This window comes from Pteropus medius, unplaced genomic scaffold (assembly GCF_902729225.1).
Source record: "Pteropus medius unplaced genomic scaffold, Ma_sr-lr_union100, whole genome shotgun sequence".
NCBI classification, from domain to species: domain Eukaryota; kingdom Metazoa; phylum Chordata; class Mammalia; order Chiroptera; family Pteropodidae; genus Pteropus; species Pteropus medius.
In genome coordinates, this window is record NW_024347791.1 from 14,104,507 (window position 1) to 14,115,742 (window position 11,236).

The 11,236-nt window shown below is 36.9% G+C and overlaps 1 protein-coding gene and 2 pseudogenes across 1 annotated transcript; 2 read left to right on the forward strand and 1 right to left on the reverse strand.

Moving 5' to 3' along the window:
• Positions 1–846: 846 nt before the first annotated feature.
• On the reverse strand, positions 847–5,580 carry GNG11 (G protein subunit gamma 11). Its single transcript, XM_039878077.1, has 2 exons — positions 5,018–5,580; positions 847–1,277 (listed from the first exon to the last, which is right to left on the reverse strand). The coding sequence occupies exons 1-2, from the start codon at positions 5,111–5,113 to the stop codon at positions 1,152–1,154; spliced, it is 222 nt and encodes a 73-aa protein (XP_039734011.1). The 5' UTR covers positions 5,114–5,580; the 3' UTR covers positions 847–1,151.
• On the forward strand, positions 1,431–1,549 carry LOC120615170 (uncharacterized; annotated as a pseudogene).
• A 4,190-nt stretch (positions 5,581–9,770) lies between the features above and the next one.
• Positions 9,771–9,889, forward strand: LOC120615239 (uncharacterized; annotated as a pseudogene).
• The last annotated feature ends 1,347 nt before the right edge of the window (positions 9,890–11,236 follow it).

An 11,236-nucleotide genomic window follows, 5' to 3' on the forward strand; every position in this document is an offset into this window, starting at 1 on the left:
AACCCAATTCCTTAAACGCTCGGGGGCTCATTCTCTGTCTCTGAGAGGAGACTACACTCTGTCTACAGAGCAATATTCTTTACCTAATAAACTTTCCTTTTGTCTCTAACTCTGGCATGTGCTTGCTTTCCTGGGTTCCTTCAAAGACCCTCTTCTCTCTCAATGCAGACTTAAGTCCTCACCTGGGGTGATTTGTCTTGGCCTGCATCAAAACTAATATAATATTGTATGCTAACTATAACTAACAAATAAATTAAAAAAAAAAATAGTAATCTAAAAAAAAAAAGAATTTAAAAAAGAGAGATGCATACTTGTCCAGGCCTGCTGGAAAAGGCTAGCAGGAGTGGGTGCAGAGCCAAGTGTCTGCAATGCCACAGAACTGGAGGGTCACCACTCCCAAGACCTGGGAATCACGTGGGAGATACAGCTCCCTGGAGAACAGACAGAGCTGGCCTGGGAAGTGCTCTTCCTCATCCCCAACCCGCTCCTTTCCCAAGGCCACCAAGGCTGGAACACTTTGAACAAAATCTGTGATGATAAACTGGGAAAGTGCTAATGTAGGCGTGGTTTGGCCTGGTTACAGACTCAAATCATTTGTCTCCTGTCAGCATCAGAGATTTTTACTCACTCAGTTCCCCAATAGTTAATGTTAGATCGAAAAAAATTCCAGAAGTCAGAACTCGGCACTGTAAATCTCCTGAGAGGTTTGAAGCAGAGAGAGCTGGATTGGAGACCTGATCTATCAAACCACTCAATCTTTTGGTATGTGTTCCAAACAGTCAAAAGGTTATGGGGAGAAATATAAAAGTGAATGCAAAAAAGAAACCCTTCTTAAATTGCCAACACTCATTTTCCAGAGATAAAACTTTATTTGAGGCATCAAGCAATATACTGAAAGAGGTGAGTCATGCACAAGTAATGTCCTTATATTCATAACTGTACATTTGATACTCTCTGCCCTCTTAAAAAGGGTGGGTAGTGAGCAAAGATGAGAAGCAAATAGCTTTTATACAAAATCATATCTATATAAGTGCTTACGAAAGTCCCCTTTACATTTAGTTTTTCCTTCTTTAAAAGGCGTGTCGAATTTATTTCAGAAAACTAAAACAAGCTAGTTCTTCCATTGAAGATGAAGTTTCGCCCCAAGTTATTTATGAAATAATGCAGCTGCCTTTTTCTTTAAAGGGATTCTTGTCTTCTGGAATTCCTTTCACAAGAGGATCCTCTCCAGAACGTTCTTCGATGTAGTTCTTTATTTCTTCAGAACATTTAGAGACCTTAAGAAAATAAAAACAAAGAATGAGTTAAGATTGTTCAAACGTTGTCACCACCTTTTAGTGAAGTTAATGTAATTGGGTACAATCAGCATTTTAAAAAATGAAACAGAAGAGAATAAAAATAATTCTAAAATATAATTAAAAAATAATTCTGTCTACGGCCATGCCACCCTGAATGTGCCTGATCCTGTCTGATCTCAGAAGCTAAGCAGGATCGGGCCTGGTTAATTCTTGGATGGGAGACCACCTAGGAAGACCAGATGCTGTAGGCATAAAAAATAAAAAAAAATAAGGGATTGTAAGCTGACAAGGTCCTTGCAATCTGTGAGGTCAATCAAGGGTTAACTCGCCTAAAAAAATAAATAAATATAATAATAATAATAATTCTAAAAAATAAAAATAGAAGAGAATAAAAATTAGAGTGTAGCACAGATCATATATGATATAATGAATGGTACAATCTATGGAAAATGTATTTCTCGCTATGATCAGGGTCAAAAGTTTGAAAGTCACTGTATTAAATAGACCATCCCAAGCAATTCACTGTATTAAATAGACCATCCCAAGCAATTCCATTGTGTCTCATGTGATTTCCTTCCTCTGCTAAAACACAGAAATGACATGTCCCTAATATTTGAGGAACTAAAACAGATCTTGCTCTCAATTTTCCATGCTAATGAAAAATTGCAGTAGTAAATTTCCAAATGCTTTGGGGTGTGTCCTGCCAAAATTCTCACTTATTATGGGTATGTGCCATGTTCTGCAATTTCACAAAATGAAAGAAGCCCTGGAGAAAGTCTGACTCTGAATGGCTGCCCGTTGCCGAGTCACCACTCAGAATTCCTTCCTGTTAGTTGCTTGTGGGCAGTGATCATAATAAAAGACTTACAAGGCTTATTATGCTAATCTAAGACTCTCGTGTATGTATAATTTCATTTTAAACTTTATCTGCAATGGAGAAAGGATTAAATAGTTTCTTCAAAAAAAAAAAAAGAGGATTTGTGTCTTAATGAAGGCCTGCATTACTAGTAAGAAATTCGAAGTAAAAATTATAGAAGCTCCAGCAAATTCCAATGGAGACTTCTGAAAACTAGGCAAATGTTACCACTAGATTATAGAGTTTATAATCTAGATTAGTAATCTTCGACTTGTTTTAATGGTGACCACTAAAACACGTTTGCCTGTGTATCATAAAATGTATATAATGATTACTTATAAATAAGTGCAGATATTACTATGTTAATACATTATGCGTAATTATAAAATGTAACCTGGAAACTATTTTTAAAATGAAATTTAGAATTAATCCAAAATAGAAATTTTAGTATTTTATTCCCACACCCCAAAGATTCGTTGCACACCATTGTGGAGGTCACTGACCTAAAATTTAAAACGAGGTGGTGCAGTTATCTGGCTTGAAATGTGGCAAAATAAAACCTTTTAAAGTACCATTCTCTCAGGTAACACCTGCTCTCCACTCTTGCTGATACTCGTAGTTTGTGCACTTTAACTGAATTCTCAGAAGTGATGATGCAGGTATCCTGAACATGGGGTCTGTGGCCACAAAGAAATTTATGAATAAGATTCAAGTTCCTCTAAATTGTATCTGTTCTTAGATTTCTTCATCAGGTTTCCAAAAAGATCTGTAACCTCCAAAGGGAATAAGTACTCCTCTGATGCATTTCCTTCTGTGATGAAGAGGATATGTTTGAACGACAATTAGCTGGGGCCAGAACTCAGCCTGGAGCCAGAATTCAGCCTGTGAATTTTGTGTCCTTGGCCTGAGCAGAACACAGGGCTCAGACACAGACAACTGACTGACAGAATAATGGACCCAGCATCAGGAGATTTGTGTTTTAGTAACTGCCCTATCATGATCTCTGGGGTCGTAAACAAGGAGCTAGTTAGCCTCCTTGGAATTCAGGTTGTTTATCCCTACAAGTATGAGGATTGAATGATCTCTAAGAGCCATAGTGTTTGCAGCACTAATGTTTTATAACTCAAAGTGCATCATAAAATATGTTTGAATATTATTATTAGGACTTGATGCCTCTCCCTCTATTTCCCAAGGCTATCTCTGAAATTTTCTCTCCTTTTGACATACACTGGAGTTTCTGAAGTTGGAAAGCTGATCCAGCAGGGTGTGTCCTAGACAGGGAGGCTGGGGAGCTGGCAGGGAGGACCTGCTAATGAATGATACCTTAATTTCCACACAGTCAGCTGCATCCAGGTCCTGCCCAATTTCTAATTTGAAGTTTTAAATTACTAGAACACACTTGTCTCTTTTTTCTCCTATACCTTCTGCAAACTGATACCAGATATTAAGATATTCCAACTTTGCAAACACTAATTTCACTTCAGTATATTCGGTATATGGAACTTTAATATGTAACCTCGAAGGTTCACTGTGGCCAACACATGCAGTACTGTGGGCTTTGCCATACACAAAATGGGTCCCTTAAAGTTTCAAGAAATGAGCTTATTTGTTGGGTCCCATAACTCCTTCCTCGCTTAAACACAGAAGTATTTTTAAAGATACAAAAACTCTCAACATGGATAACATGGATAGAAAGGACTTTGTACTCCAAAATTTAGGAAAAGTAGGAATTTGGAAGTGAAAGGTTAAATTTGAGAAAGCAATATGTAAAGAGTAAAACGCAAAAAGCCTGCATCTTCCAAACATCGCTCAAAATGTGCAAGATTCTTGTCATGAACAGATTTACTATCTCTGGAATAGGAAGGTTAAGCGAGCATATTTACCATGCCTGCTTAATTTCCATTGTTTTTCTTAATTTTTTTTTGTAATTAAACTATAGAGGAATAAATCAGTTTAAATATTTCTTGCTATGGAGAAAGGACTAGATCTTTTACCTTAAAAAAAAAAGACATCTATCCAAAAACCTATTCTCCTATTGCAGGTTGCCTGATTGAGGGAAGAAAGAAAGAAATGAAGGCCCCTAATACCAGTAAGAAATTGAAGTAAAAATTACAAACTCTCCAACGAATTTCACTGGAGACTTCGGAACATGGGCATATATTTGCACTGAATTTGTAATTCAGTTCGGAAATGTATAAAAATTTTTCATCATGATCACTAAAAAGAATTTTCATATGCACCTCAGTATATGTATAATAATTTATAAGTAAATACAGATACTACTGTATTAGTTCATTAAGCTTACTTAATAAAACATAAACTGGAAATTATAAAGGGATGAGAATAACTAATAACTAAAGATAGCAATTCTAATGTTTTGCTTCCAAGTCCCAATGGACTGCTCATTGCTTACTGTTGGAAAGCCCTGGCGAAATTGAAAACTAGGTTATCTCAGATTTTAAATTGTGATTTTTAGAAAAACTTTTCAAATACCATTCTTTCTCACAATTAAAAAGGTCAAGGAACTAAGTAACCATCTGTCTTTTCCCTACTGCTTGAGTTTTTACAACCAACTAACAGCAGGCAAAATTTCTTGTCTGTTTCCCCAATTGTAGGCTCCTCAGATGTTCAGACACTTGGCTTTGCTCATCTGATCCCTGCTCTCTCCTCCACCTCCTATGATTTCCCCACACCAAGTGGCAGTTCCCAGGCACCACTTCAAGAAGAAGCCCTACTGCAAGGAAAGGTGCAAAACAAAACAAAACAAAACAAGAACAAAAAATTATTTGTTTTGCTGTAACAAACCAGGAAAAGGTGACTCGTACATTTCAGAGGAAGAAGTATTCTGGGACAGCCAATTTACCTGTTGTCTCTGCAACTTCACTTCTTTGCGAAGCTGCTCAACCTCCATCTTCAGCTTTTCCTTTTCTGGCAAATCTTCGATGTGAAGGGCCGGCATCTTCACCCCAGAATTGGGCTTGGGGACAGCTCTGCAAGAGGAGCGGCTGGTAGTGCTTGCAAACCAGGGCGCCTCCCAAAATAACTGCTGTGCCAGCACACCCCGCCCGCCCGCCGGCGCCTGACGGGACCGCCTTCCTGCGCGGTGGTCCCAGCGCCCCGAGGGCTCAGCTGCCTCCGGCCAGTCCCCTCACGCCAGCTGCCCAGCGGCCTAAAATCTTAAAACCCTGGTCTCTCTCTCTCTCTCTCCTTCTCCCTTCTCAGGTCTCCACAGCCCCGAAAGGCCTGTCTCAGGGATCCTGGGATGGGTTTTCAGTTCGATAGGCGTCCCAAGGACCTTGAAAAGCTTCGCGCTGCCGGGTCTCCGGTGGGGACGTTGGCCCGAGGCCTGGCTCCCGACCCCACCACACCCGCGGGGGACCGGCCTGGGCTGGAGCCCACGGGTTAGGGTTGCATTAGCCTACTTTCCCAGAGAAACAACAAAAGTTTTACTTTTTGTTCTTTTTTTTTCGTTCCCAAGTCATATCCGGGTTTTGTTTGTAAAGCAAGAAAAGGAGGACACAGCACCGCAGGAAATAACGGCCCTTCACCTTTCCAAGAGTTTCAAAAATATACAGCACGTAACTTTCCCCCAATTATATACGATTATTGTGGGAACTGCGGACGCTTAAATCCCAAGAGGAAAATGAAACTGAGCTGAGATCTCAGAAACATCCACCACATCTGTTTATGTCTATCCATCCAGTGTGTTAAATGCCTGGGAAGGAGTTACACATTTGGGGATTAAAAGGGATTGGGATGTGAAAATTGCTTACAATTTGCGGGGCCATTTTCTGGCATTAAACAGTCATCTACATCCTCAACAGCAGAGTTTGTAGTTTTTTCAGCGTAGTTTCTTTTCATCATTGGCCAATAAGCGATGATACTAGAGAAGACAGAGCAGGAATCTTAACATTACCAGATTTTCTCCACTCCCCATCTGCCAAAGTTTGGGTGACACCTGATACCAAGGGTTCTGAATTCCTGGCTGGAGCACCTTGTTTGCATGAAGGCAGTGGATTCATGTAGCATTGGTTTCTCCATTTTCTGGAAAGCAATATTCATCTAGCTGTCACTTTGTAAAGCCAGGAAAAGTGTCTGATGTGAAAATGTTTACGTGCAGTGTAAACTGTCCCTTTTCCTATAAACTAAAGCCCTGTTAATGATGCTTAAAAGCCTAGGAGAAAAATAAAGCATAAATTTAAGAAACATTCTCCAAGCCGTGAGATGTTTCTCTTTCTCTCCTGGGCTTACCTGCTGCCTATAGAGTCAAATTTAAGTTAAGAGTGGAGGCATTCGCTCAATATTTCAGGATACTTGGCCTTAGATACCCATAGTCACTTTCCGTTTTGTAAGCAGAGGTTCCGTTTGTCAAAAAACAATGAGCTACTTGATGAGTACTCCTGGGTTCTAGTCCACTCTGACACTGGCCATCACTGGAAAAGTCACTTTTTTCTGGATTTTGGTTTTCTGAATTGTGAAAAATGTGGTGGGGCAAGGGAGGGGTGAATTAGCTAAGGTATATTTAGATTCTCATTGTATTTATGTATCTACATCTGATAGATCACTTTCACAAAGAAAACTGTTTAGGAGGTTCTTCTTCAGGATTAGAAATAACACGCGTTCCCGGATTTCCCAGACTCAGACAAGCTGGATCAGCTGCTGTTTTCTCTGTTCACAAGCGGCGAACCGAGACAAAATCTCACATCTGTCTCTAGAACCCATGAATTTTTTTTTGATTCCCAATAGCTTAAATTTACAAGATTGGTTAAAAATAGCTTAAGTGAGTTAGTGAAAGTACTTAATGTGGCCTAAATTAAATAAGCTCAGCATTCAAATTAAATAAGTTGGTTAAATAAACTAATGTGAGATATTCCAAATCATAAAAATAGAATTATTTTGGTCTAGAAATTTCTCCCCTGTGAAATCATCTAGTTGCATGCAGTGAAAAATATTTATAAATCCATAATGGTTCCTTAACTTCTTGCACAGTATTATGAGATTAGAGGTGAAATACATAAGTCTACTTTTTTTTTAGATTTTATTCTTAATATATAATACATGTGCTAATATTATATTAAGTAAATTGATTAAACTAAAATGAATTGGGAAATGCTAAAATCTCATGATCACACAGCATTCTGAAAAATGTTTTGTTCTCGTTTGGTTTTAAATGATAAAATGAAAACACAGCACACACACACACGCACGCACACACACATAGTCCACTATCCCTAAGCTTGGCATTTACTGCCTAGAGAGCAACTGTGGTAAGCAATCACTCATATATTCTTGCAGGAATATTTTATCAACAAAACTTTTCAGATAAACAAATTTAAAAATCCATATCAATTGTATCCAAATGTACTGTTAGCTTTTTACATATATTTTATATACTACCTATAATAAAAGTTATTATGCAAAATAGTACATGTAGAAATTATTCTGCAGTGAAAATGATGTGTAATGAGAAGTTAACTTTTATTATCCCACTGTCTTTTGACAAATGTTTTAAAGAAATTGACAGTTATAAAAACAGTCACAGGATGTAAAGTATAGCATAGGAAATAGTCAATAATATTGTAATAACTATATATGGTGTCAGATGGGTGTTAGCCTTATCAAGGTAATCACTTTTTAAGTTATAAAAATAGCTAATCACTATGTTGTACACCTGAAATTAATATAATATTGTATGTCAACTGTAACTGAAAAAAAATTATAAAACATTGGTTACATTTTAAAAATAAAAAAAAAAGAAATCTGCTTAATAAAAATAAAATTAACCATGTGGTTATTTTCACTTTTAAAGTATAGAAAGCAAAGATCATGAATATTTACCTTAGCATATAAAACAAGAAAAAACAATTCTTTGACAATTTTCCTTGATTTATTAATATGTTATTAAAAATCTCTATAAAGAAAACTCTAAGAAAATTTTGAGAGCAGTCATATTGGAGTTGATTTAATACTAACACGAACTCAAAAAAGACCAGGATTCTGGTTTTATTTTATCTAGTGATTTTTGCAAGACATGGATTCTCCCTATCTTTATTTTGTTGGTGTAAATAAACTAAGTTACTTCCCAAATTCTGCTTCTATAAAATTTATAAAATAAACGGTGACTGTTTAGGCCATTTAAATAATGATTTCTTTAAGGAAAATATTTAACACACATCTCATGTACTCTTGTTTCATTTTATATCTGGTTCAATTTATTACAATGTGGAAACTTTCACGAACTCCCCCATTCTATGTAACTATGTGCATAAGATTCCTTTTTTGATGGAGTTAATATGAAGTCACAAGGTGACCTATATATACCTGATTCTCTGGTTTACTCAACAACTAATAATTCATGATATCGAAATGATTTATCAAATCTGTTCATAAAAGACTTTTACTTCCATCACATCTAATTGGTCATTCTCATTACTCAGTTCATTATTTTCCTCATGTTAATACATTCTTTTAAGAATTTAGAAAGTTTGATATTAGCCTTGTCTTGAACTGTAGCTAAAATCAAATTAATCCAAATGAAAATAACCGTGAGGTTTTTTTCTTGCTAAAGTTTCAAGTCACCTATGTATACCAAACACCCTCAAAGCGCATGCATCTCAAATGATATAGTTTGTATACTTTATCCATTCTCACTAATGATATCAGAAAGTTTTGTTGAAGAGCCAAATGCTAAGGTTATGCCTGGCATATTTTTTTGTTTCCCTGTAGTTTTTACCTCATTCCATTTACCCTAGTAATCTGTGGTCCTGAAATAACTTCTGGGAGGAAAAACAGAGTCACTCACTGCCACCTGTAGTTGTATAGGCTGTGGGACAGTCATGATTTCATTTCCTTCTTCATGGATCATCTTTCTCTATACTTCCTTCCTATGATTTTTATCTTACTCAAAATTCTGCAGACAAGCTATATTTTTAAGCAAAAGGAATTGTAGCCTACTGTTGATTTAATTAATAAACCAATAAGAATTCTGAATTATCCAATATAGAAAGTGCTGTCCTCGTCTGCTTTTAATTGAATTAAACACTTATTAAGTCAATTAAATTGTAGAGACAATTCATTAGTTGTAATGGCAGTTTCAAAGATGAACAAAACTTTTGGCTTAGGAAATTTACAATATACCATTGAGAGTAAGACAGCCATACAAATTATAATAAGAGAAAGCAAAGTGATGTTTAAGAGATAGACAAAATACTCGGGATGGAATGAGGGACAGAAGAGATTGTTTTTAGTGAGCCTCAGAAGAGGAGTGGGATTTCAAAAAGCTGAAACGAGATGAAGTGAAGGGACATTTCAGGTGAAGAAATCAGTATGACTATTCTCCAGAAGGTGGGAAGATGAGGTTTCATGTCAGGGATTTTTTAATACTTAAGTTTTTTGACTATAGGAAGTCTACAAGGCTTATAATAGTAGAGGACATGTATTAGGTTTTCTTCTATATGCTCATCTTTGATCTAAGTGATTTTAAATATTCATATAATAGTTCATCCTAATCCTCCATTTATACATGAAAAAAACTGAGGTTTAAAGAGTTGAAATTACTTATCCAAAATCCTCAACTAGAAAGTAGAAGAACCAGGGTTTTAATTCAGAATTGTCTAGTCTACAGCCATACCACCCTGAACGTCCCCTATCTTGTCTGATCTTGGAAGCTAAGCAGGGTGAGGCCTGGTTAGTACTTGGATCGGAGACCACCTAGAAAGACCAGGTGCTGTAGGTGTTAAAAAAAAAAAGACAGAATTGTCTGACTCCAAAATCTATTTCCAGTTGTTAGATGAAAGCTAGGGATGTTGGTCAAGACTACACATGTTATTAAATTCCATAGCCAAGATTTTGTAATTTTTTTCTAATCAGAAACAAAATGATATATGGAACACTTAATAAACACTAAATTGCACATGGAAAACCCCTGGAGACAGACCACAATCAAACAAACAAACAAATAAAATACGTATTACGCTAGACGGCGATAGGTACTGTGGAGGAAAATAGAGTGGGAAAAGGAGATAGGAAGAGCTGGGGATGGCTGGAGAGGGTTTTTGTAATTTTAAACAGGGAGAAATCAGCTTCTGAGGAAAAAGAACTAAGAGAAGTGTGTCTTGGAACCCCTTAAAACCCAAAGCACATTTGGTATGTGGTAGAGTGTGTTGCTAACCATTCAGCCAGAGATCCAGAGTCCAGACCTGAGAAATTTGCCAATTCACTTCTGAGCCTTGATTTTCTCAAAATGGGGGTTAGACAAGGGATTAGACAAGAGTCAGTAGATCTTTATGAGCACTTACTTACTCTGGCCGGGGTGGGAGGGCACTGCGCCAGGAGCCAAACTTGGGATGATAACTCTTATTTTGTTTTTAAAGGGATCACAATCAATTAGCATTTCTAATCACTAATATATCCAAAATTTGTACTGTGAATGTGAGAGAGCAACAAGAAGACACTAACAACAAAAATAGTTCTCAAGTCGGGATAACTAACATTTGTTACTTCTTATAGAAGCAGAGGCAAGTTATCTCCTGGTTATTAGCACAAAGATAGTGAAATCTGGCTTACGCAAACTCAATAAGATGCCAGGAAGATACTGATTAGCAGGACAATACAGGTAGTAACTATTTTTCTATCTTGCCTTTAAACTGCTACAGAAAAAAAGGGCTGTACTGGTAAGAATCATCATGGGGATGGGGTAGAATAGTATGTGTCTTATTAAATGATTCTCAATATTTTGTACAGTTCCTTTCCCAGTAATAATACTAATTAATACTTATAAGATCCTTACTATGTGCCAGGCAATATGCTAAGTGCCATAATCACCTTTATATAATGTTTAATTCCCACAAAACAGGAAACAGAGTTATTATTATCCCGATTCTACAGTAAAAGAAACTAAGATTTAGAAACATTAAGTCATTTGTCTGAAGTCAGGCAATAAAGTGCCAAAGCCAGAACTCTCTAGCTCCTCAGAACCTTTATTCTGGTGTTGGTTAAATCCATTGTGCTCTGCGACCATAGATTGAATCCTAATCCAGCTGGCATTCTGAGAAAAGTTCACATTATTGGTGACAAGTAGATG

Coding starts and splice junctions, on each gene's coding strand:
- GNG11 (XM_039878077.1), bottom strand. CDS start 5,113: ATGCCGGCCCTTCACATCGAAGATTTGCCAGAAAAGGAAAAGCTGAAG. Junction 1,278..5,017: donor TGAAGTTGCAGAGACAACAG/GTAAATTGGCTG, acceptor TATTTTCTTAAG/GTCTCTAAATGTTCTGAAGA.